Source organism: Gadus macrocephalus, chromosome 2, assembly GCF_031168955.1.
Source record: "Gadus macrocephalus chromosome 2, ASM3116895v1".
Lineage (NCBI taxonomy): Eukaryota > Metazoa > Chordata > Actinopteri > Gadiformes > Gadidae > Gadus > Gadus macrocephalus.
The window spans coordinates 1,625,472-1,650,031 of NC_082383.1; the positions used below are offsets into that span (position 1 = coordinate 1,625,472).

The 24,560-nt window shown below is 43.1% G+C and overlaps 3 protein-coding genes across 12 annotated transcripts in view; 2 read left to right on the forward strand and 1 right to left on the reverse strand.

The window, feature by feature from the left end:
- Positions 1 to 540: 540 nt before the first annotated feature.
- On the forward strand, positions 541 to 20,365 carry LOC132471107 (plexin domain-containing protein 1-like). Of its 10 annotated transcripts, XM_060070192.1 has the most exons (22): positions 541 to 683; positions 1,704 to 1,788; positions 1,875 to 2,010; positions 2,122 to 2,267; positions 2,370 to 2,481; positions 2,720 to 2,965; positions 3,169 to 3,319; positions 3,516 to 5,002; positions 13,284 to 13,322; positions 14,724 to 14,839; positions 16,928 to 17,085; positions 17,373 to 17,516; positions 17,653 to 17,722; positions 17,823 to 17,945; positions 18,040 to 18,158; positions 18,368 to 18,467; positions 18,563 to 18,658; positions 18,835 to 18,916; positions 19,047 to 19,104; positions 19,211 to 19,328; positions 19,681 to 19,832; positions 20,047 to 20,365. In XM_060070192.1, the coding sequence occupies exons 11-22, from the start codon at positions 17,071 to 17,073 to the stop codon at positions 20,158 to 20,160; spliced, it is 1,191 nt and encodes a 396-aa protein (XP_059926175.1). In that variant the 5' UTR covers positions 541 to 683; positions 1,704 to 1,788; positions 1,875 to 2,010; positions 2,122 to 2,267; positions 2,370 to 2,481; positions 2,720 to 2,965; positions 3,169 to 3,319; positions 3,516 to 5,002; positions 13,284 to 13,322; positions 14,724 to 14,839; positions 16,928 to 17,070; the 3' UTR covers positions 20,161 to 20,365. The 10 variants fall into 10 exon arrangements, with proteins under 10 accessions (XP_059926175.1, XP_059926158.1, XP_059926184.1 ...); XM_060070175.1 differs by lacking the exon at positions 14,724 to 14,839; XM_060070201.1 differs by lacking the exon at positions 14,724 to 14,839 and having other exon boundaries at positions 2,799 to 2,965.
- On the reverse strand, positions 7,533 to 11,323 carry LOC132471555 (ER lumen protein-retaining receptor 2-like). The gene is made up of 5 exons (XM_060070686.1): positions 11,185 to 11,323; positions 10,122 to 10,222; positions 9,880 to 10,038; positions 9,482 to 9,734; positions 7,533 to 8,788 (listed from the first exon to the last, which is right to left on the reverse strand). Exons 1-5 carry the CDS (start codon positions 11,273 to 11,275, stop codon positions 8,754 to 8,756), a joined length of 639 nt encoding a protein of 212 aa, XP_059926669.1. The 5' UTR covers positions 11,276 to 11,323; the 3' UTR covers positions 7,533 to 8,753.
- Positions 20,366 to 20,944: 579 nt separating the features above from the next.
- Positions 20,945 to 24,560, forward strand: part of LOC132471549 (LIM and SH3 domain protein 1-like) — a 30,567-nt gene continuing 26,951 nt past the window's right edge. Inside the window, exon 1 of the mRNA XM_060070672.1 lies at positions 20,945 to 21,292. Within this exon, the coding sequence (XP_059926655.1) occupies positions 21,224 to 21,292 (69 nt within the window). The 5' untranslated portion in view covers positions 20,945 to 21,223. The remainder of the gene's footprint in view (positions 21,293 to 24,560) is intronic.

Below are 24,560 nucleotides of genomic sequence, written 5' to 3' on the forward strand. Positions count from 1 at the left end.
ACCCTATGTGCTGCACCCATATATGCTGCATCCGAAGTTAGCGACAGAAGACATCGGGAGAAACTAGTTTGTAATCACGAAAAGCGAAACTTTTTATTTTATTTAAAGAACCAGCCAAGTGAAAAAAGACAGACAAACACATTGACAGAACAGCCAGAACAGCCAGAACCACTGATAGAAACAACAGGAAAACAGACAGAGGAGCAACACACGGGACAGAGAGAGCAGGAGACGGGTCAGCGAGAGCAACAGACAGGACAGACTGACAAACAGGCAGACTGGGAGCAACAGACAGGACAAATAGAAGCAAATGCAGAGGAGCAACAGACGGGACAAATAGAAGCGCATGCAGAGGAGCAAAAGACAGGACAAATAGAACGCCCAACAGAGCAGATGGAAGAAGACGCTGAGGGACAAACAGAAGAGACTCACTCCCCCAATCCAACACCAGGCCCAGAAGAGTCGTGCTCTGGCTGGAGCAGCAACATATAGATCCATTTTCAAAAATGAGTGGACCATTTATTAACAGAGGGACCCTCATCACGCACTACTGGTGTGTAGTGCGCCACATAAAAACCAAAGGCCACCAAGAAAAGAAACGGGCTCTCCAGTCCTCAGCGACAACATCACAATATGCAATGCCCATTCCCTCTGTCGGGGGCATGTCTGCACAAGATGCTAAGGTATGATTTGTGTTATGGTCCTGGTCAAGGTTGTCAAGAGTTTTGTGTTATAGTTAATCAGGGTAAAGTCATGGTTGATATAGTTCTGACTAATTTGTGGTTTGTATATCAGTGTAGTACAGTAGAGTTTTCTTAATTTGAGATCTAAGTTGCTGAATGTGTTTTTTACCTGTAGCCTATTATTGCAGGTGTCCATTTGACATAAACTATGGTCTTTTGGGTTAGGGCTAATAATTTTTTATTTGACTCTCAGCCCTTAAAGAAGGGCTGAGGTCAAAATGACAGCTGGGTTGGTAGTTCACAACGTCCCCCTAGCCTTTGCGGAGTGGGGCCTCTCCTAAAATAATGTTTCGGAGATTCGAAGACAGCACAGGAGTACAGGTGTGCCAGGACAAAGTCGTCCTGCATTACCAATGAAGCAATAGCGCCATATTTCACACAGGAGCTTGTGAAGGAGATGAAAAAATACCCCTTTACCCTTGCTACAGAAGGGTCAAATGACACTGGTATTTCCCAAACTATTTGAGATTTTTCTCCTCTGCAAAACATTTGCTTTGTGTATTTTTTAATATCTAACAACATGAACATCTGTATGATTCTAACTTGTCATAGGAGTGGCAAAGATGAACCCGCTTACTGTCCGGGTCTTCATGGGCAGCAAAGTGGTCCACCAGTTCTTGAATATGTGCACAAACAACTGGGACGAGATGTGGGACAGCAAGTGAGATCTTCACCAAAATGAACACTTCCTTAGAGGAGCATGACATCCCTTTGGGAGAACTGCATTGGTTTCTCAGTCGACAATGCAGCTGTGAACGTTGGATCACGTAATTCCATTGCCTCCAGGGTCCTCCAGAAGCATCTCAACACCTATATTCATGGTTGTCCTTGGTTGGCACGTAACACCGCCAAAGCTGCAGGAGTGGGATTTTTTTAAAGTGAGTTAAGGTCTTTACATGTAACTTGTTCCTAATTACATGCATTGACTGATTATGTTATCATTTGATTAATGCATTGCAGGTATCCCATTTTGATTTGGAGGACATGATGGTGGACATCGGTTACTGGTTCAAGGGTAGCACAAATCGGAAAGGATACCCGACAGGTATGCATGTTTGATACTATTAAGTGTAATATTGAAATGTTGAGCTGTAGGAAAATATATGATATGGAATTAAATGTCTGGAACAGAGTTTTGTGAGCTCCATGAAGCGGAGTACATGGAGGTCCTCCTCCGTGTCTCGGTTCGTTGGCTAAGCCTTTGAACGTTGTTTGACCAGGATCCTCAGACTTTATGAACCTCTGGCCAGCTACTTCAAATCTGCTGGTATGGTCATCATTTATCTATTTTTCTTATGCAGCAACTACATGGATTGTTGGTCACATACTTGTATTATTGATAACCTCTTGTTTTGTGTTATTTATTGATTGATTGAAGATTAAAATCAGGCCAGGTTCAAGAGGCTTGTGCAGACGTTCACTGACCCCATGACAGAAGTGTACCGGCTGTTCTTTCAAGCCACCGTACCAACTTTCACTACTTTCAACTTGCTTCGGTCATCAATATTTATGTTATATGATGAGGTGGGATTGGATTTTGCTGTTTTTCTATTGTGTCTCTTGCTGATTTCTGCAGGGATCTTGTAAAACATGTTTCACCTACTATTTTGTAAATGTCTGTTATAGATGGTGAAATTTGTACGCCAGCTTTGTTCAAAGTTCATTGTTCCAGCAGCTCTGCAGGGTCTTGAGGAGCCTGGTGATATTGCCTTTAAAGAGAAGGCAAACCATTCACCAGGTTAGTGTTTGACTATTATTATGATCAAACACTGTGATATGTGATACATAACATGTGATATTTAGCCTTGTACCTAGCATTTTGTCACTTCATGAGTAGAAACCTAGTAAGGTGTGTGGTAGTCCTTCCATTAACAGTGGGCTTCTGGTTGGATTTCTTGCCCTATGTGTCTAGCTGGTATTGCAGCATCAGCATGTTAAACCATTTATGTTAACATGGTATGCTGTATCTCTAACAGGAAGAAAGTTGCACATTGGGTTCACACAACCAGGGCTAAACTCAACAGACTACTTGACGAGGGTGACATCACACCACAGCAGGTGGATTCATTCCATGAAGCTGTGTTATGTTTCCGGACAAGTGCTGTGGACTATGCACTAAAGAAGCTGCCACTGAAAGAGCCACGGCTCAAACATTCAACATTTGTAGATGTACGGCAGAGGGCTGAAAGGGACACCAGAGATGTCCTGTACTTTGTTGAAAGGTTAGTTTTTGTCCTCTAATTGTCTTTAATTATTGTCTATCATCTTAGCTAAAATACCCTGCTTGTTATGATGATATATGTTTACTCCTAAACTGCACATGAGCTATTCTTATATGGCTTCTCCTCAAAGATGCGTATGAACTGCCGCTGGTTGATTACAATATACCTAAAACGTAACAACTTGTAACTACTTTCATAAATAGGTTTCCCCATCTCCTCCCATACCATGGTCCAGAGGAGCATGACCTTCTGGGTGAGGGGTTTCTAAGTTATCAGACCATGCCAATGATATCCCTGCAGGACGAAACTGAAATGGAAAGCTTCTGGGCTGAAATGGCAACCCGGAAACATAAGGTAAACAATTGATTTTTTGTGTTTCCTTTTGGCAGGTGTGGCTTGGCTGTGTTGCTATAAAATTGTCGCATGCGTATATTGTCATGCATTTTGCAAATGTTGCATATTTTTATCTGAACTGTGTTAATGGATCAACCTACAGTATACTTACAGTATTAATCAATAAAAAAATCAAGGTATGTTTTTCCATTGACAGCCTAGCATTGGAGGGCACCCTGTCCTCAATAATGACCATAGAGATGGCCGACCTGGAGCCCTGTTTCAAATGGGAGCCCCCTTCGGATGTCATCAAGGCCTGCAAGAAGGCCACAGGCCAGTATAACCGTGCCCACAGATCATAGACAAGGACTAGCTTCTGATCTGCATCCGATACTGATGACCTCATTTTTAGTTATTTTTGTAATGCGTTCATCTTTTTTATTGCTTGAAAAAGTTGTACTGTTTAAGCACTTCAAGCACTTTATATGTTGCACTTTATTTGTTTCTAATGGACCATGTGGTGGGAGGCTTTTAATGACGAATAATTTATCTCCCTAACTAATCTTGTTGTTTTTGGCTGAACATAAGTCATTAAGTGCTCTTAAGAATACAATTATTCACAACATAGGTTAGGTTTCAGTTCAGAATTTGTTTAATACCATTGTTGTGATCAAAATATCATTAAACCTACCTAGGTCAAATCTTAAACACTGGTCTATGAATACGGCTATATTGTGGCACATAGGCAGTCATTTAGGCACAACAATAGTTTTCTGGTTTATTGTTCAACTCCAGACTAGGCCCCTAGTCCTGATGCCAAACATGAATCAGAATAAGTTCAGGTATTGCACGTCTTTAGCAGACCACCCAAAAATCCACTCAAATGCAGGAAATCACATCCAGTTAATCCAAAGTTTCCTGGTGGTTGACCTTCAGCTATGTCTTTGCTTCACAGAATGTAACCAATTTTGTCCATCTCCAGTAAGCTGCCCCTATCAACGGCTTTGGGCCTCCCCACAAACCACCAAAATGCAGGGTACAGCATTGGTTCAACATCCAATTAATTAAAATTCTCTAAAATCTGAGCCACCAACTTGTGTGGCTGCGTTGTCGGGGGTAATTTTGGTTACCCCCGACAAAATCGTACTCCAAGGTTTTTTTAAAAGTTGGCAGCTCTGAAGACTGCTAGTGCTAAGGCGAGTAAGTTGCCTTAGCAGTAGATATGCCAACCCTAGTGGCCCTGTTGAAGAGTGGATTTAATGATTATAACCGTTTAAATGATTGTATTATTCATCGAAGGGTCAGATGGTTCTGCCTGCCATACATCCAGAGACTCCAGTGCTTGGTTTGAAGGCTGATATGCTGGAGCCACAGCCCTCAGCTCGCTGTGAAGTTCACGTTGAGGTGAATGGTGTCTGACAGCCTTTCTCTCATACACAGGCAAAGGTCTGAGGTTGTATGAGCACTCTCCCTCATCACAGGAGGTGCTGGAATCTGACTTGGTGGCTTCTCTGGGCTGAACTTCTCTCTTTGTGGCTTCTTCTCCACACCAGAATCACGTTGCTCATGGCTGACTGGCAAGTCACTGACAGGCAAGAGGAGGTTGCGGTAGAGAACCCGGAGGGTTCGGTCACCTGTTTCTGCTTGGACACGATAAACTGGACCGTCTCCTAGTGACACAGTGGATCTTCCCTTCCCAGTAAGGTGAGGTGGTGATCTACTACAACAAGGTCGTACTCGAGTCATAGCCTCCTTTACTGGGATCGAGGTGCATGTGGTCGACAGAAAGCAGCTCAAAAGGGGCACTGGTTGTGATTGAGCCAATTGGTTCTTTCTCATTAACAGCAGGTCGTTTTTGTGTATGAAAACAGTTAATAATTATGTTATGCAGTTATGCAATAAACCGCTAAAACCAGAAAATGGGAGGGGGGTACTGTTTTATAAAACAAGCCATTTTCTATACCTTTTTCTTGTCTTCCTTTTGTCAGTTAGATGCATGGTTCTCCCATCTATCTATCATTCTATCCACTCTATTGTCCATTTCTCTTCCAGCCACCAAGAGGGGGTTGGTCATGTTACATATGATTCCCTGATAGAGCTTTTGTGTGTGTGTGTGTGTGTGTGTGTGTGTGTGTGTGTGTGTGTGTGTGTGTGTGTGTGTGTGTGTGTGTGTGTGTGTGTGTGTGTGTGTGTGTGTGTGTGTGTGTGTGTGTGTGTGTGTGTTTAAATTCTTATTCAAATAAATAAACCGGAGTTTATCGTCAATAAATTATTTATTTCATAAAATGTTTGCACAACCTCCCAACCGAAGTCCTCTTCAGGGCAAGGAAAAACTCCCCAAAGCGGGAAGAAACCTTGAGAAGGAACGCAGAAGAGGAATCCCTCCTTCCAGGGATTGTTGGGAGCCTAAAAGGGAGGAAACAAATAAATAAAATCTTACCTTCTCGAGCTGGTTGGGCCTTTTGCGCGGGGTACCACTAGCGTGGAAGATGGGTTTACTGGGTGAAAACCATGTAATAAACGTATTCACCCAGTACTCTGTAACAGAGGCACCGTCACGCAACACGCGGCACTCTACTTCCACGCTCGCGCCCCCTGCCAAGTATCCCAACAAGTGTCCGATTTCATTCGGTCAAACTTATCCAGACTGTTACGGCATAGCTCATCGCCCAATGTGATGGATTTGGAGGTTTAGTGTTCAGATACTACAGTACACTAAGGGTGTCGCCACCACGATCCTCACAAAACAAACATAATATTTTATTTCCAACTATAACTGCAACAACAACTTCATTTATAGTAAACTAAAATAATTAATACGCAGATTAAATTTTTTATAACCGATTAAATTATTGATTATTCTTTATTTCATTAAATTATAATTTCATAAACTGCGCCGCGGAGCATGCTGGGAAAGCACGCTGCACGTCGCATAGCAACCGCGCATTTGCCGGTATCATTCAAGACATGACCTAAAGAAATGCTAGGGCAGGTATTTCTAGGGCGGGCCCCTGCAGTTGTTGCCAAGACTGCTAGTGCTAAGGCGAGTAAATTGCCTTAGCAGTAGATATGGCAACACTAATGGCCCTGTTGAAGAGCGGATTTAATGATTGGAACCGTTTAAATTATTGAATTATTCTTTATTTTTTTTATAATTTCATAAACTCCGCCGCAGGGCATGCTGGGAAAGCATGTACCGCCGCGCATACCAACGGCGCATTTACTGGTTCGCTTCGCTCATAGCGACCGCATGAGCGAACAGATGTTTTTGCTTGCAGATGACGTCCAACAAGTAAACGTACATGAGATTGATCCACTTATAATTATTTATGTTAGAGACAATGAAGAATAACATTGTGCTTAACATTAACATTGAGTTAGGAGCCTTCACAGGTTATCAGCATTTAAACTGCAAAAAAAAAGCAGTCCTAGCATCACTGAAATCCCAGGGTCTTCGGATAAACTGGAAAAAAAAATTGGCCTCGTATATATGACCTTGATTATTGATTAAATTCTACAAGGATTTGCTAATAAGGTGCTTTTACATAAAATACAACCTTATACTTGACGTGTTACTTGGTGTTTTTCTGTAACTTTGACTGCACCCCCTCAACTCAACTTAAACTTAAGATATATCTTAAACTCACTTAAGTTGCCATTAAAAGATGTCCAGACTAAACCAAACCGTTTGTCCATCGTTACGTTGACATGCACACTGGGGATGTAGAACAGTGTTTTAGTGGAAGTCTAAAAATCTGCTGTAAAAATACTGTATTTGTTCAACCAAGACATGACCTGTACATTAATCAAGAAGCCAATACATTTGTAATCTAGTTACAAGAATAGTAGCCACAGAGAAATTCTAGAGCAGGTACATCTACTGTAGAGTGGGCCCCTGCAGATGTTCATGCAAAGACTGCTAAGGAGTTTAAGTTGCCTTAGCAGTAGTGATGGCAACACTAGTGGCCCTGTTGAAGCGCAGATTTGATTGTACACGAGTCTTTATTTTCATATTATTTACATACATATTTTTTCCCAGGCTGAGCCGTTCACTCGTACATCGGAGCGCCACTCGTGTATGAAACTCAGACAATTCTTTTTAGTCACGCACCTCCATCAAAGTCAAGGTACCACATGGCAGAATGCAGAGCTGGTTAACCCTTTTAGCTGATTACCCGACAAGACGGACTGCATAATGTGATGATGCTTTACTTATTCACAATAGAAACCCAGCCAATTTTTTCTCATAAATCTTTAATGAAGGTGATGCCATGCAAAAAAAAGGACAAAATGTTGAAATGGTTCTTAAGGAATAACTGCATTTTTGATGGAGGCTGTGGAATAATAAATGAAGCACTGACGAAATCGAGCTGAAATTTACCCATGGAAACATACGATCAACACCATTTTAAAATGTTAGGTCAATCAATGTCCAGGTGTTTACTTGCCGTACAATCAGTTGATGAACAAGAGCTGAAAATACTCAATAAACGAAGGACATAAGAGACTTGGCACTATTGAATTATGAATGATAGATTAACTAGGGCCAGGCATTTTCTTTGTTGCTGTGCAATGGCTCTTAATGTTTGTGCTCTTAACCTCTGGAATCTAATCAATCGCATTAAACCGTTTGCAATAAAATTATGTGTTTCTAAGATAACAACTAACGTTTTTTAGGATTAATAAGTAACTGGAGTTACATTTTGAAGCGAAGACTTTCAATGAAAGACAGTTATCACAAATTATGTGATGCACTAAGTGGCACAATCCAAGTTGGAACCCCAAATTACAAAATATTTGATTATGACAATAAAAACCATGTGCCTATAAAAATTTACTCAGTGATTTCAGATTTTTACAAAATGGATATGTAGCATTAATGCATTATAACAACATTTGAAAAATAAGCTACAAAATGATAAATCCATAGTAGTGTTTATGGATAACAAAATGGATAACCAAACAATATGCCATACAGACAGAAAATCATCACTAGCCTATAGTAAAAAATAAATACAAAAACTCTGGAAATGGGACATTAATCTTTATCAGGCACCGAAAAGCATTATTCTGATCTTACTAAGACTGTACACTTATGCATTTCATTGTTGAAAAAGGTATTCATCTTGGAGTCGACCCTATTTGTGACCTTTTTAAAAAAAGTATACATCTTGCATGTACAAAAAAAGCTTTCCTCCTATTTGAACAGCAATGGAAAGGGGGTTAAGGCGAAAAAGCTCAACACAGAAATCCAGAAGGGTGAGGTGTTGACCTGGGACGATCTTTGTTCCGCTCTTCTGCTTGTTGCCCCTTCACCAGTTCCATCAATAATGCTCCAGACGTTCCCGCCTCCGTCGGCTCCCTATCTCAGAGAACCTCCAGCGGGGTGGTGTTCCAGGATGTCATCTCCACAGGCCCTGAGTGTGCTGGGAGCTGCCATCAACTGAAGTCCTCCTTACGCTGGCAGGCTCAGCTTCTTCCCCTTCAACACTGGGGGTGGCACGTTTTAGAACTGGTTAATATTCATAGTGAATGGCAATCATGGCGAATGAGTGTAGGTCCTGGTTGCGTTATCTAGTATTCCACCCCTTAAACTGCATAATACTGGTCCTTACTTGGATTCTAAATGGCCAAACTCTCCAGTGTTATGGATCGGGTAGGAACCAGTGCATTTGCAGTCTCTCCCTCAGTGGCCATCTTTCTCTCACTGTGTATGTCTGTGTATGTCACTGTGTATGTCTGTGTATGTCTCTCTCTCTCACTGTGTATGTCTCTCTCTCTCTGTGTGTCTGTCCGTCTCTCTCTCTCTCTGTGTGTCTGTCCGTCTCTCTCTCACTGTGTGTCTGTCCGTCTCTCTCTCACTGTGTGTCTGTCCGTCTCTCTCTCACTGTGTGTCTGTCCGTCTCTCTCTCACTGTGTGTCTGTCCGTCTCTCTCTCACTGTGTGTCTGTCCGTCTCTCTCTCACTGTGTGTGTCCGTCTCTCTCTCACTGTGTGTGTCCGTCTCTCTCTCACTGTGTGTGTCCGTCTCTCTCTCTCTCTCTCTCTCTCTCTCTCTCTCTCTCTCTCTCTCTCTCTCTCTCTCTCTCTCTCTCTCTCTCTCTCTCTCTCTCTCTCTCTCTCTCTCTCTCTCTCTCTCTCTCTCTCTCTCTCTCTCTCTCTCAGGCCACAGACAACAGCTTACCTTTGGTGAAGTACAGGTAGAAGAAGTCACAGTAGAGGATTGTCTGGACAACACCAGCGACAATCGCAATCATGTCAAAGAAGCCCTCGAAGTAGAAACGCCAGATCCAGTTGAAGAGGTACAGGGTCCGGTAGAGGCCCAGGCAGAACAGGTAGTGGGTGGTAATGGTCTCTGCCTCGCCCGTCTTGCTGATCATGAACAGCTGTGGCAGGATGGCCACAGACTCCAAGTAGATGGAGAAGGTCCACAGGATCTGATGGGATAGTAAAAGTGATGGAGTTTAAAGAGCAGTAATGTTGGTCGTGTTTTAAAGAGATGGTGATGCTTTAAAAAGATACAACTTGATGATAGCTCAATCTGTCTGAAGCTTCCTTTACACACAAGACATGACGACAAACCTCAAGTAGAGAGAAGTCATGGTTGATGAGTACGGAAAGCCCTCCGACGGGAACAACCAAGAACTCCACTCTGAAGCTGTCATGGTTGCCGTCGTATGTGGCCTTGAACTTCATGTAGATCAGGTAGACAGTGGCAAAGGCACAGCCAATGTAGATCATCTGGGGAAAAAACACAACATCAAGTATTCTATGTTTTTTTACTTTCAGTAGCTCGGGTCAATAGATGTCCTTAAGGCACTTACCTTCATGCTTGTGTTGTATAGGGAGATGAAGGAGGTTAGGAGATCCAGGTATCGCGTGGTAAACACCAATGCAAACAGAATCTGACTCTTTCCAGAGATACCTGAAGACAATTGCAACGGATCAACAGTTGAGAGAGCGAAGAATATCTGAACGTTATTAAGTCAAGATCCACTGCAGGTCAAAAATCGGACATAAGCAATAGCATGTGTTGCATGAGCAAACTTTTTACATCATATTAGAAATCCATTTAAGGTGCGCTTCAGTTTGACGTGTCCTCTGAGTAGGTTTGATATCCCGCTTTAGGAGATAATAGACTTCGGTGCGGCTAAAGGTCTGCTTGTATGCTCAGATAGCGATCGGTGACACAATGACAAGTTGAGGAGGTTGCTTTATGTTGACCAAGGTCGTTTTTATAACGATACGGACACCAAGGTGATAGCTACAGACTCTTATTGTGGTGACAGTGATTGCTGTTGTCGGGAGGCTGCGATTCTTCCGTAGCGCATTCTAGATCGCCACGTCAGAAGTCCAACCAAAAAAATAATACTGATCACAGAAGTTAGCGTTAACCTCAACAGATACGTGGACGATCGCACATCCAACACTGTTAACCAGCGAAACGTTACTCCATCCGCAGTCAATCGACGTGATCACATGGGTTTTAAACACAGAACGATGGCTGGGCTTGGCTATTGAAACGCTAACGTTTAGCAATAGCCACCTAGCCCAATCCTAGCTAGCTAGCTATCAAGCTAGCGTATAGTTAACGGACTGGTGTATGAGCATGCACAATGCTCTCCATACAGCCAGCCTCTGTATGCAGCTCTGATTCATTGCCACTGTGCAAAGTACCTAATGCTTAGTCTGAATAAAGCATTCTATGTACGAAGGTCGAATATGTGATGTGACTGTCACTAGGATGCATCTCTCCGCGGTTAGCATGCTCATCCAAATGAATGGGAAACCAACTATTGACGTCCGCGTAAACTATCCACAGTAATAGATGGCTGTTAGCCAAGGCAGGTATACACATCTTAACCGTAGGGTCAACTAGTAGATTACCTGCACACGATCTGGTCTTCCATATCTTAAGCAACAAGATGATGATAGCAGCCAGATGAGAGAGGTCCCCCGTTAGTCTGAAGATGTTCATCGTTGCGGATTAAAATAGTTATCCCCTTTGCCGGATGTCCTCTTCGGGTGTGGAAACGTGTTTATTCCAGCCAAAACTAAACACACAACTTTACCCTACCCGAAAAAGTCGGCGGCCACAGCAGTGCATTTGGTTAAAAATATGGCGAGAAGAAGGGTCGACGTGGAAGGGGGCGTGTCTACACCCGGGGAGGCGTGCCTACACCCGGAGAGCGGCTCTGATTGGCCAGACCAGCCCTCCGCCGAGCGCTCGTTTTTGCACTTGTGTGTTCTTGGTGGAGCAGGACTTTGTTCTCAGTACACTATCGTATCTTTTACCATCTCCAATGCCGAATGTGACCGCTTACGGTATTTACGTACTAATTGCCGTACATTTTAAAAAAAATTAAAGAGGGTCGAAGCTCAAATTATGTCCATTTTCAAATCCGACCCAATTGAGTTAAGGTGTGGCAAGGATAGTACAAGAACGATGCATATATGTGTATCAACAGTTGTGGGCACCTAATGCTTTCGACCACGTTGACCACTGTTGTAGCTGCTTTGCCACGCCTTTGTTGAGCTAGTCTGGTGGAGGAAACCACCTCTGAACCTCATGCGTAATGATTCTGCCCAAATAAGGGTTTCCTATCCCTCGCCAGACTACTGAAAACATAGTGGCACAAAATGATTGGATACAACTACGTCCAATGCAAGCACTCCCTAATTAACCTGGGATATTTCAAATTATAGATACATATAGATTATTCTTAAAAACGGAAGAAATAAGGAAACTGGAAAACCAGACTTGCAAGAAAAAGTATTATTTGGATGTGAATATTTATTTCACATGGCAGCAGAAGTAAATGCCCTGTAAATATCAAGGATTAAAGGGCTGAGAATTTTAGAGAAGACAAGGAATGCGGAAATCCATTGTAACTAAGTATAATGACAATAAAGACACAACTATTATAAAGAAAACATTATAAATAAAGAGCTCGGATCCGAAAGAGCAGTCAACTGGATCGCACCAAGCCGAGCCAAACAATCGGACTCACTGAAAAGCAGGGGAATACCCATCACTTCCCGATCAAAACAAACCGGGAAGTTGTTTTCCTCATTTGTTTAACTTATTTGAATACACTCTCATGTCACCAGTAGATTGCTCTATTGTGCACTGTTTGCATGGTCATGATTTAACATTATTCCCGGTAAAAAATAGCAAATCTAGTAAAAAGATCTAAGCACTGACTGGCTGCAGGAGGCAGTGGAGCCAACCACAGTGCTGGTTAAGTTCGTTTTTCATTGTCTTACTGGTTGTTAAAGACACCCAGAACAAGTTTGAACATCCAAAAAAAGAAAGCGACTAATGTAATTCAGGCATTAAAATACTTAATTTGTGTGTTATACTTTGTGAGTTTGGGAGTAGGCTACTGGCATGAATGGAGATTTGAATAAATAAAAGCTGGCGCTAGTTCAATGCTTTGCATCACTAGTTTATAACCGTATACCATAAACCCCATAAGATATGAAAGTTATTTTCGTTAACAGTTTTACTGCCATTCTGTGCCTGCACGGAAGGGGGCACCCCCATGCTATCCATATTACGGAATTGGAAAGACATCCAACAGGATTTAAAACATAACATTGTGGAAGACCTAAGGGTTTAACTGCAAAAACAAAGAAAATAAAAACAACCAAAGTAACCAAGAATGTACCAGCAATAACAACTTTTTTTTTAACTGCCACTGTCTCGCCAGCTGATCCATCTGTCTTTGTAATCACCAAGGCAATGAAGGGTGGTAAGAGGAGAGAGGAGGAGAGAGACTAATAGTGAGTGAGTGAGTGAGTCTGTAGACAGAAGAAGAGGGATGTGGAGACAGCAAGAGAGCGAGAGGGAAAGATAGAAGTGAGATTCAGAGGCGACGCCTTGGACTTGGGAAGAGAAGGCAGAGGGAATATATTCAGGATTGGGTTTTGCTTGCTGCTGGACATGTATTTCAGATGGGTTACACTGGTGCTCTGCATTGCAGGAGTGAAGGTGGACAGAGTTTGGGCCAAACTGCAGACAGGTGAGCGTTCTTTCCCCCTCTTATATGTGATACCTATGTCTTATCCTTTGATAGTGCCAAGTCAACCTCCAGCAGTTCTCACCAACCTCAGTCTAAAAACTAGGGGCACCATCATTTAAAAAAAAAAAGAGAACACTAATGCTGCATGAGAAAGGGTGGACATGTTTGGGTTATGAGAAACAATGTCTAGACCAGTGGTTCTCAACTGGGTCTTTAATTCACGACCCAACAATTATAACAAACTATTCACATATAGTGCAGTGATCAACAATGCCTTCCTGTTATGTTAAAAACATTGTGCAAACAAAATGCTGCAACAATTTGGGCTAAATTCAATGAAATGGAAGCTATTGAAACAGGTCTTAATTCATGGGCTTCTTTCTGAAGATGAGGTTTGATGTGCTCTGCGACCCACTACAAATTACTTCGTAATCCATCATTTGAGAATTAGTGATCTAGACGGTATTGAGCTGGAAAAGGTTGCACAACAAGTCACGGATATCTGCCATATCTGTTTCCCCCCTTAGCAACATAAACTGGACATGGGCATCAGACAGAAAAGTATTTAGATTGGAAAAACATTTATTTCAGATCCAAAAAAAGAGAATGACCGCGGCGCAGACAATTTTTTCTAAAAATACAAATCTTAGTGTACTCTGTGATTTGTTGTGGCTCCCCCATGCATCTCGGTTGATTCAACCAGTTTAGCCTCATGCCACTGTCCAACGGACCGTGAGGCCAAAACCGAACAGAATAATTGATGCTCCGATTGCAAGTGTTGTGTAGGCAGTTATGCATGTAAATGTAATGAAAATCTTCCAGTTTAATGCAAGACAAACCGCAGGAATTTTTATTGAGCGAGTGACATAGCTAACAATAGTCTACCATTAAAAAAAAGAAAAAGTGACTCCACAAGCATGTGCTGGACTCTAATCATCCAGCCACAGAGCCACATTCATCAGACTTAAATTTAGAAGGGGACAGTTTATTTTCCTTCTTTGACTCCAAGCAAAACAAGGATCTGACAATCCATATCAGCTGGTGTCAACTCGACAGAGACTTAGGTTGAACAAAGTTTAGTCCAACTTCACTGGACAGGGTGCTTGAGCGTTCGTGCCACATTCATAGCCCTAATGTACTGTACTCCAGCAGTGCAGAGGTAAACAACTGTGTGCTCCAGATACTTCCTAACCCTTATCCCATGCCATGAGATCACAGGTGTCCAGCCATAATAGCTATGGTTAGTTCCTTATTTATACATTTAGAATTAGAATAATACACAACCGGGCGCATTCAGTTCAACGCCATGTAGTTTCCTTTTCCAAATCTTCGTGCTCTTGTGTTATACTGTGTTCACTATCCTTGCGTCTTATTTATTTTGTCTCTTTCTACTATGTACAGTCCACTTGCAGCTTTCCTACCAGACCATAAAAACACAGAGCCCCATGGGACCAGAATAAGTTGTGTGGCAGGTGACGACCTCAGCTCTGACGTCTGAAGAACAATTCTAAGCACTGGTATCCGTTACTCATAATGTCGAACATAGGACTTTTTTTCCCCCTAATGTTTACTTCAAAGCATGGAACACGTCATTACTTTTTCATTTTCAATTCTCTGGATTAGCATCCTCCGTAGAAACATACCATTTTGGGAGTGGCAAAAAGTTTTTCTGCCATGATCGATTACATTTATGAAAAAAAACCTCATGTAATGTTTTCTTTTATTTGATGGAAACTCCCCTGGTTATCAAAACAATATTCTCATGCTCTCACACAACTGGATTCCTGGAACTGTAAAAACAGTCATGATTTCCATTGTTTCTCCTCAAAGTCTCAATCTAGGTACGGTATCTCACCCCTAGTGATTAGCAGTCACCTCAGCAATCAGCCCATGGATCTATATTGAATTTAAACAGTCCTGCGCATCTGGGTCATGGCCCTGGGGCAGAGCCAGCTCAAACAGACTCACAGGAAAGGGTGTGTCCTCTCTTCTGCTGACCGCTCTCAGAAAAAAAACCTCTAGAAAATGTTGTGGTCAGGTACGAGACTACTTTTCTCAACCAGAAGGTTTGCTCTTTATGTTTTTGCAAGACACCAATTCCTTCTTGCCTCTATGGACTTATTTTCATTCAATTGCACAGCTTTGCTTTTATTTAATCAGGATTAGGTATTTTTGGTTAGCCTTCATAACCAGATTCCTGTTTTGAATATGGAAGCTTTTGTTTGTGCCCTTGTTACAGGATACAACCAGTTCAGCCCATTCCTACTGAAATTGACCTTCAGTTTAGGAGAGGCAAACACGCTGCGGCATCTCCTGCTGATTTATTAGTGTAGGGAATCACATATATCTAAACATCGTTGGCTCCACATGGCGCTAGTCAGTGCGTTTACGTCAGCCTAGCCCCATGGGCCACGTTGGCTCCGTGAACATGTTCATACATGTTGCATGAACACACGCAGTCAAGAGTCTGCAGTCAACTGTTGGTGGTGGTGATGACAATGTGAGGCCCATACGGAGCTAAAGCTAGCCCACCACAGCTAGGTGATAAACAGACCGGTTTAAAAACACCGTTTGCGACCATGCCTTCAGCAACACAATACAAACGGGCAAACATTGTTATGGTCTATTTTTTATCCCGTCGAAAGCCATAGATTGCAGTGTTCTTTCCGCCAAAACAGTTATAAATCCAACGAGTTTGCATGACATATTAACCTTTAAAGTCGAGTCGTTCGACTAAATCGCGTTTGTGAATCCGACCTTGCCATGTTTCGCAAGGTTGAGTCACATATCAATGCATTGGCAAGTAAGAAATTTAAAACAGACGGACGATCTTCACAATAAAACGATTGTTTGAGCGTGGGCTGATCTGGACAGATCGAGGAGATGATCAGCCAGAATGCACCCTGCTCAGGTTTCTCTGCTCACGGTGATCAATCCCGCAGAAACGACTAGAGCAGCAGAGACCAACTCTTCGCGGCAGCCCAGCTGACCACGGCTTGTTTCTAGTGTTTCTGACGAGAAAACAGAGCATGACGGGGTGATGTTCCACGCTTTTTTGTATTTTTAGACCATTACGCTTCCATCACCGGTGGACGACAACCTCCTGTAGTTCACTGAAAGCGGGAGGTGAAAACAGCAAACTGTGGATGTGCAGAAGGCTCTCAACAATTAGGGTTAGAAGAAACACCCCGCGCAAAAAGCTTGAAATGTCAGGGTTTATATGCGACACGTGACGTCACATCACCGCTTTACCGTACTATTTTGAAATTGGCGAAAGACAATATTTTGAATAGTAGTAAATATCCTAATATAGGGCTACCCTATGTCGGTTTATAAGACTTTAAGAAAAAAAATAAACAACGTATAAAATGGTTAGCACCAGTTGGAAGGACTATTTGGAGCCATAAGAGGAAATTTGAAATGATCATCTTGAAAATTTGGCGAGACTTAAAATACCTCCTCAGTTGCATATACAGGTGTATGCCGTCTCGTCAAACTCCTATTGGTTGTCCAGTTGTATGACGTCCTGGAGTTCACTCAGGAATATTATACAATATATATGTACATTTTGAGGGCGACATGTGTTCTTGTTTTGCTCTGAACAGATAGCGCTTCCATTGGTGTCGAACAATGGTCGGACGATGCAGCCGGAGAAGCCTCCAAAGTCCAGAGCTCAGCACAAGGTGGAGAAAGGAAGAGCAGGGAGGTCCATGCGGGAGATCTTACCATAGACACCCTACCCGACAACATGACACACTTGGTGGTGAGCCTTCAATAACAACGGGTCTGCGTTACTGCTGCTGTTTGTAGATGTTTTTAACGTCTATTCCGAAGTTGTTTAAATTAAGTTTATTAGAAGCGAAACTCTGCCCCCTTCTGGAAGGTGTGTGCTGCGTCACTTGGACTGGAGTCAAGAAATGTAATGGATTTAGCATTCCTTGTAAACAAAAGTTATTGGATCCACTTGTCCGCCCCTCAACCAGGGGAATTTTTATCCATTCCACTTTGGTTTTAATAAGCTTCCTCTTTGTGCTTCTCCCTCTTCGAAAGGAGGACTCTCGTAACTACTACACACAGCGTAGCTTCGGCCCTGACGACCGGCGCGCTGGTGCATTCTGGGTAGATATGGATGACCTGCAGCACGGCCAAGTTAGAATGCACGGGCTCCTGTCAAACACACACAAGCAGGCAGCGGTGAGTGAAACACAAGCACATGGGCTGGCCCTAAACAAGTCTGATCGGACAGCAAACGGTTGGCTATTTTGCACTCTTACTGAATGCCTGCCGCCGTTCTTTATTCCTCCATCCCCATGTGACCTCGTCCCTCCAGAGGGTGGCCCTGTCGTTTCCCTTCCCCTTCTACGGACATTACCTGAAGCAGATCACCATAGCAACAGGAGGTACCTCTTTGTCCTCTATTCACAGGGGTTGTGGAAGTGGCGCCCCTGAGAGAAGGAGGCTTGAGGTATTAACGTCATTACGTCTTTGAACCTTTTCCAGGCTTTATTTTCATGGGGGACGTCACTCACCGTATGCTGACCGCCACGCAGTATGTCGCCCCGCTGATGGCTAACTTCGACCCCAGCTCCGCCAAAGAGTCCACAGTGCAGTACCTGGACAACGGTGACCCATATGCTCCACGTTTAGGAATTTGGATTGATTGCTTTGTCAGAAACTATTCATGACCTTTGACCCTTGGCTTGTGTCGTCCCCCCAGGTGAAGTGTTTGTGGTACAGTGGGAGCGCGTCAGGCTTCACGGTAGAGATTCAGAGGGGGAATTCACCTTCCAGGCCGCTCTGTACAGATCAGGAACCATCACCTTCAGCTACAGAGATGTAAGCCTCACCTCTGCTATGTAATCCCATCATCCCCCCCCCCACGCTGTTCACAGTCCCTAGTTCTCGGTTCCGACCCCCACACTATGTCCTCTGATCATCACTCCCCAAGCTGTTAGCTGCTAGTTTTTCTTTCGGATTGTCAGCAAAGTTTGGCAAAGCTCAGACTTTTTTTTATTTGATTCACTTTACATTTCCATGTACTTCAGATTCCCTTGTCCGTAGAGCAGATCATCTCAGGTCAGCATCCAGTGAAGGCAGGTCTGTCTGATGCTTTCATGGTCGTGAAGCCATCATCTAAGACTGCAGGTCAGTTGTGGCTTTTACCTGCCCTCCATTTTAGCCATCCGATGAGCGCAAAGATCTGGATGTTAATCATTTTATGAACTTTATTTCTACCGTAGATGCAAGACAACGCACAATCTATGAGTACCATCGGGTTCAAATAGACACAGCAAAGATCACAAACAATTGTGCCTTTGAGTTTACTGCACTGCCAAGTAAGAGAAATCATACTAGTTTTCATGCAAATAAAAAGTGATGAAATCAATGTGAGGGTTTAATACCTTGCCTTGACTGTTTATCCTCTCTCTCTCTCTCTCTCTCTCTCTCTCTCTCCCTCTCTCCCCCCCCCCCCCCCCTCTCTCTCTCTGTCTCTCTCTCACTCTCTCTCCAGGTTGCCTTCAACATAACAGCTGTGAACTATGCTTGTCAGCCAATCAAACCCTTGGCTGTAAATGGTGCCATGTGCTGCAAAGGTTATTGGGACAGCCCTGCACGCAAACATTGAAACACTTTAACACACACAAATATGGAGACACAAACACAGCAACACGCACATTATACATGCAAACTGCTGACCGATGACTTCATGCTCATCTGTCCTAGATGTTCGGATGGCATGGACCGACACAGGCAGGAGTGGCTGGATTATGCTTGTTCAGAGGTGGTGCAGCTTTTCATTCTGTGTTACATTTACACACTTTAACACTCAGACGGTACTAATAAACCAAAGAATATAATTCCATTTCTGCGCTGTTGTTCTTCGACAGAAGGACGACATCAGATGCGAGGACTACTCCAGAGGGGAGACCGAGGCCTCGCTCCGTCCTTCTTCCAAGCCAGACCGCGCCACGACCGGCCCGATTCTACACGACTGTAAAAGTAACGGTGCGGTTGTGGTTTATCCGAGAAATTTGTCGTCGATTTATTTCAATACCCAGATCAATTTTGGAGCAATGCTTGGAACCAATCAAGTGTGAAATATACAAAATACATATAAAAACAATATAATCGAAATAAAAAGAAATATATATATTTATGACACAAATGCTCAAATTGTTTCAGTATCAGATAAAGCTGCTATGCTTGCCAGTGTATGGTTAGTCTCAGCTGCATACACACGCATAAGTAATGGGAAGAGCCTTCAAGATCAACAGAGTGTTGTCAACTCTTGCTTCATTACAAGTCATCATCATTTGCTAACAATATTTGGACCATGTGCGATGCTTTCCAATTCCAGACGTGAAGTCGGCTATTCCAAAGAACACAACCCGGTTCACTAGTGCGGGCGCTACGGCAGGCGTCGTAGCGGGCGTTGCTTTGCTCCTGGCTCTGCTGGTGCTGGCTCTGTTCTTGCATCGTCACCCTACCCCCTCCCACCACCTCCGTCAGGTGGGTAGAGACCAAATTCAACACCTGCACAGGAATATAACGTACAGATGGGGGTTGTGTTAGGTGACCAGACATCCCCGTTTTCCTTTCAGAAACCTGGTCCCCTTAGGGTGGTCCGCAACTTCCTGAATGTTGTGTTGTGTTGTTTAGAGATCACATCCCACAAAAAGAGATTGAGTTCTTTCTCATCCATGTATCAATTTCTGCATTTCAGCAACGCAAGAACTACTGGCCATCCCTGAAGTTCCACAAGCAAGGACTTCAGCCTGGTTACACCGAAATGGAGGGAAACCACGACCGAGAGATCATTGTGGAGAATGGGTCATAATGAGAGGCCAGATATCATCACAGGGAAACAACCTCAATTTAATGGGGAAATATGATGTTGTAAAATGTGGTATCCCAAACCTATTAAATCCTAGTCTACAGATATCAAATTATTGTTTGATTAAAATGTATTTGAGATCCTTACTGTTTAATGGTGCTACTACTTGGGTTCCATTTTTTCTATGTCAATAAAGAAAAAGATCTAACAGACTGCTTTTAAATATGCTGACTTCCCGACAGTGTAACTGACAAAACATATGAGAAAATGTATTAGTGTGTGACAGATTAAGAGACAATGGTCGAATGGCATCTCATTCACTCTCGCTTATTACTAATGACCATTTTAAGATTTGAACAGTATGTGTATATGAAGAGTGAATAGAGCCATCACAATGGGACGGGCCTTGTATCTCTACATCCAGCAGATGTCGCCATAACCAAATACATCATGATCTCACCTCGCATAGGACTGAGGCAGATTGAAATGAACGTGGCAGATTGATTATTATACGTAAATGTGACATGCGTGTTATGTGAAACATTCCGACTCATGTTATTATTCATAAGAGTCCAAAACGGTGGCCCCAATCTCCAATCGAGCGGGTCTCGCCAACGCACGAACCTCGTCGCCCCTTTCAGACACATCCCTGTTCATCAACAATTCTGTCATTAACGCCTTTTCTACAGAAAACACACCCAAAATTACAACCCTTGTTTAAAAACGGGAAACATCGACGAGCGTTATAAAAACACACGGAAAGTTTTATGAGACCTTAAACCGTGGTGGCAAAAAGCGAACCTCCCCCATCGACCGTACCCATCCTCCCTGGGAGCGCGTCGCCACACAGAGCAGCCGAGTGAGTGACAGCCAGCTGTGCGGTTAGCACCACAACAACACCCTACCGGACCCGAGACTCCGAGAGCTACCCTGTCCGTCGGAGAGCCGTCGTATGCGTGTCCTATCGCCGGTTATTCCCGCCCCTGATACTCGAGTTATATATCCACACCTTAATTAACGTCAACCCGTTTCTTAGCTAGCTAGCTAGAAGAGCATTCCCCCCAACATGAATCCGTTGTGTGGCAGATGTAACCGAGTCGTGTACCCCACGGAAAAAGTGAATTGTCTGGACAAGGTAAGACGAATACAGCATTATTGCCTTTTTGAAGTTGAGAGACACCCATCTGAAGTCACTCGTCTGTGTCTGTTTCATGGTCGGCTGCGTGAATTAATTTCACCAGGCACATGACAGGTATGTCGCTAGCTCCGCTGGCTAACGTAGGTTATAGCCTAGCCTAACGCTAGCCCAACAAGTGCCTTAGCTACGATAACCCCGGAGATGGTTGATTTTGTCTTTGGGTGTTCACTAAATATATCTAGTCATCGCTACGTGTCTGAAACGGGCGGTGGTGTGTTCTGCAGAGCGGACCAAATCCATTTCGGGCAAGTCTTGTGTGGGCCTGAAATGACTGGCAGCTCGGCAGTCTTCATGTTTCGCAACCTTTCCCTTTTCGTGAGTTGCGTGTATAAATAAACACTCAGTGGAAACGAGCTGTTTGTGTAACCCATGACACTACGGTTGGTTTAGTTTCCCTGAATTTAATATTTTGTAGCCGAGGTCCCTGGGAGGACATTCGTTGATGTACAGCCCCTACGTGATCCACATCCAGGTGCCCGAAATTAGATTCACAGGGAATGAGTTCAGTTAAGGTGGCAATCTCATCCATGGGATCTACATCAATAGTCTGGACGTCACCATCACTTGGTATGACGTGCCATCCAGCCGTGCTGTAATATATATGAGATTGCGACGTGGTTTTGTGTTATAACACACTTTACAAAACGCTATGCTGAGTCTGTTTTATTGTATTGTTGGAGTGACATTTAGGTGGAGTCCCTCATTTATTGCAGCTTGGTTATGAATTCTGATGTTATTAACAGAAGCGCTGTTCACACGGCAAGTTCATTATTTGTCTGAACGTAATCCGAATGGACAGTGGGGATCAATCGCTGTCAAGAGATTCTTATCTTGTCGAGTGAAAAATGGAGGCCGTTGTGGGGAAAGATGAGACCAACGGAAAGCACATTATCAAAAGAACTGATTCTATTCTCCATGTAATTCCATGTGTTCAATGCATCACGACTCACGTTTTTGGAAGAAAACTGGAATGTATAGATTCGCATTCATGTGTGTGTTGCTACACGCTAGGATACAAGCAAGGTCTAAATGGCGTTTGCCTTCTAGTGTTTGAGCAAGAGGGTGATTGATAAGCACTTATCAAAAGTAGAAGCAGCGATTGCCCTGGAATCTGCCTGGAGCAGAGCAGTGTGCATTCCAGCAGCCAGACACTCCCATAAAACGTGCTCTGTCATAGGCCTACTGGGCTGTTTTCTGCTCAGAAGCCCAAAATTGGAGTACATCTTTGCTGCCATTTCCCCATCAGTTCTCACTTCATAGCCCCAATCAAACCCTAACCCTTTTCACCACATAGCCCCTACCAAAATAACCTATTTATCTTCCCTTCTCACCTGCAATGGTAGGCTAACTATCTTATTTATCGGACGCAGCCACGGTCACAGTGTTCTTTGTTCTTTACTGTGGATAGCTGATGGATCTGGTAGGGAACAGTGATCTGCAATTTGCTTGGCCACCATTGAATACCTCCACCTGACTGTTTGTTTGGTTCTGAAGGGGAGCTGCTGAGGCCTCTCCATAGAGCCCTTTTTTGTCTGTCAATCTGCATTCCACTAGAGCAGGGCAGGGCCCCTCAGAAGGAGGTGGTGGTGGTGGTGGTGGAGGTGGTGGAGAAGCAGGCAGATGAGGACGTGTAAAGACAGGAAGTCAGCCTTATGCGTAGCGCTGCTTTTTGTTGCTCACCCTCTGTAAATAGACGGCTGCCTAATAATTGTGCACTTGTTGAATTTAAAATGACAACTATTTAAGGCCCGGTGACATCTATGAGGCTGCAACAGAGGGTCCTTGTTGCAACGCAGCCTCTCAAATGGGAGAGCAATTATACTATTAGTGCAGAATGAAATGCACATCTTAACTAGTAGGCAGTAATTGAACAGCGCACTCACTGTGGCCAGCTTATTTTTTGTAGTTTGTAGTGGAAGCTTTGTGAAATGTATAAAAGTTTATGCTTCAGCGCAAAGTCAAGATCGTCTTTGTTAGATAACGTCTGCTGCTTCTATCTCATCAAATCAATGTTGTCTGTGGATGAGTGTTAAAATGGGCTTGGTTGACGTTGCTCACTCCTCGTCAAACTGTCTTTCTTTTTTCTCCCTTCAGGCAAGGAGATCTTCCAAAACCCCCTACATTATTTGGCAGGCTGTATTAATATTTAATTGCAACACACAAACCCCTATAGATTGAGTATCAGTATGTACACCAGAAAATAGACCATCGGCTCCATGAGAAAACGCTGTTTAAAATCTCTGGCCAACAATATGGCAGAAGCATAGAGATCAGTCTTATAAAAATCAATATATAAATCCGGAGAAGGGTGTCTCAGTATTCTTCTAGAGTCAAGTCTTTCGTAGGATCTCATAGGAGGTTTTGCAGCCCGATGCAATAGGAAGAACATTTTGTTTATGCTTGAGTTTAGAGTTATATAACAGACATAACCTACACATGAACTCTGGACATTAAGCTATCTGTGTTTGTCATCGTTCATAGTGTACATGAGCATTCTATACGTGGTAGTTATTTAAATATGAACAGTGAATGGTTGAATAACATACAATGTGTCTACAATGAGTATTTTAAACCTTCATGAGGTTGTCAACCTAGCCAAGATGCAGTTCTCTAGTAGATGCATTTCCATTGGAGATGTTTATTTCTTGATATGATTGGCATCAGTCAGTTAATAACATAAACAGCATGGCAACATGAAATCTTATTTTGATGTATGAACGCCATCCGAGTTTCAGGGCTGGAGTTTATTTCCTGTTTAGACAGCTGCCCTCTAATCCCATGAAACCAATGGAAAATGGTCAAAAGGTCGGAGAATTTTTTTTTTTTTTTTCAGTAAAGCAAGCTCTGTGTTTTCTGTTGGATCAAAAAAGAAGATCTTAGTTAAGCTATGCAAAAATACAAATGTAAATGCCTGACATAACTATGGCCATAGGCGTGCATGTGTGTGTGTGTGTGTGTGTGTGTGTGTGAGATGGTAGTTTTGTTCTTACACAAATAGCTGTTCTTAAATTCGATTCCTATTCTAATAGTGTCTTACTAATAAGCATCAACATCTAGAAGGTGCTTTTTTTCCTTACGGATTTTTGATTTTGACCGCACTTAACGTGTATTCCTCTGGAGGCACAAAGCTGTTATCAATTTAGCCTGGTTATTCTTACTGATGCTGACTCACGCTCTCCAAATGCATATGATATATTTCAAGGAA

Excerpts from the sequence above, each read along its gene's own strand:
- LOC132471555 (XM_060070686.1), bottom strand. The coding sequence starts at position 11,275 with ATGAACATCTTCAGACTAACGGGGGACCTCTCTCATCTGGCTGCTATC. Across the intron at positions 9,735-9,879 it reads ATGACTTCTCTCTACTTGAG|ATCCTGTGGACCTTCTCCAT; the intron begins GTTTGTCGTCAT and ends CTATCCCATCAG. Across the intron at positions 8,789-9,481 it reads CTACCTGTACTTCACCAAAG|TGTTGAAGGGGAAGAAGCTG; the intron begins GTAAGCTGTTGT and ends TGCCACCCCCAG.
- LOC132471107 (XM_060070133.1), top strand. The coding sequence starts at position 11,417 with ATGGCGAGAAGAAGGGTCGACGTGGAAGGGGGCGTGTCTACACCCGGG. Across the intron at positions 17,946-18,039 it reads AGTGCAGTACCTGGACAACG|GTGAAGTGTTTGTGGTACAG; the intron begins GTGACCCATATG and ends TCGTCCCCCCAG. Across the intron at positions 19,833-20,046 it reads CCTCCCACCACCTCCGTCAG|CAACGCAAGAACTACTGGCC; the intron begins GTGGGTAGAGAC and ends TCTGCATTTCAG.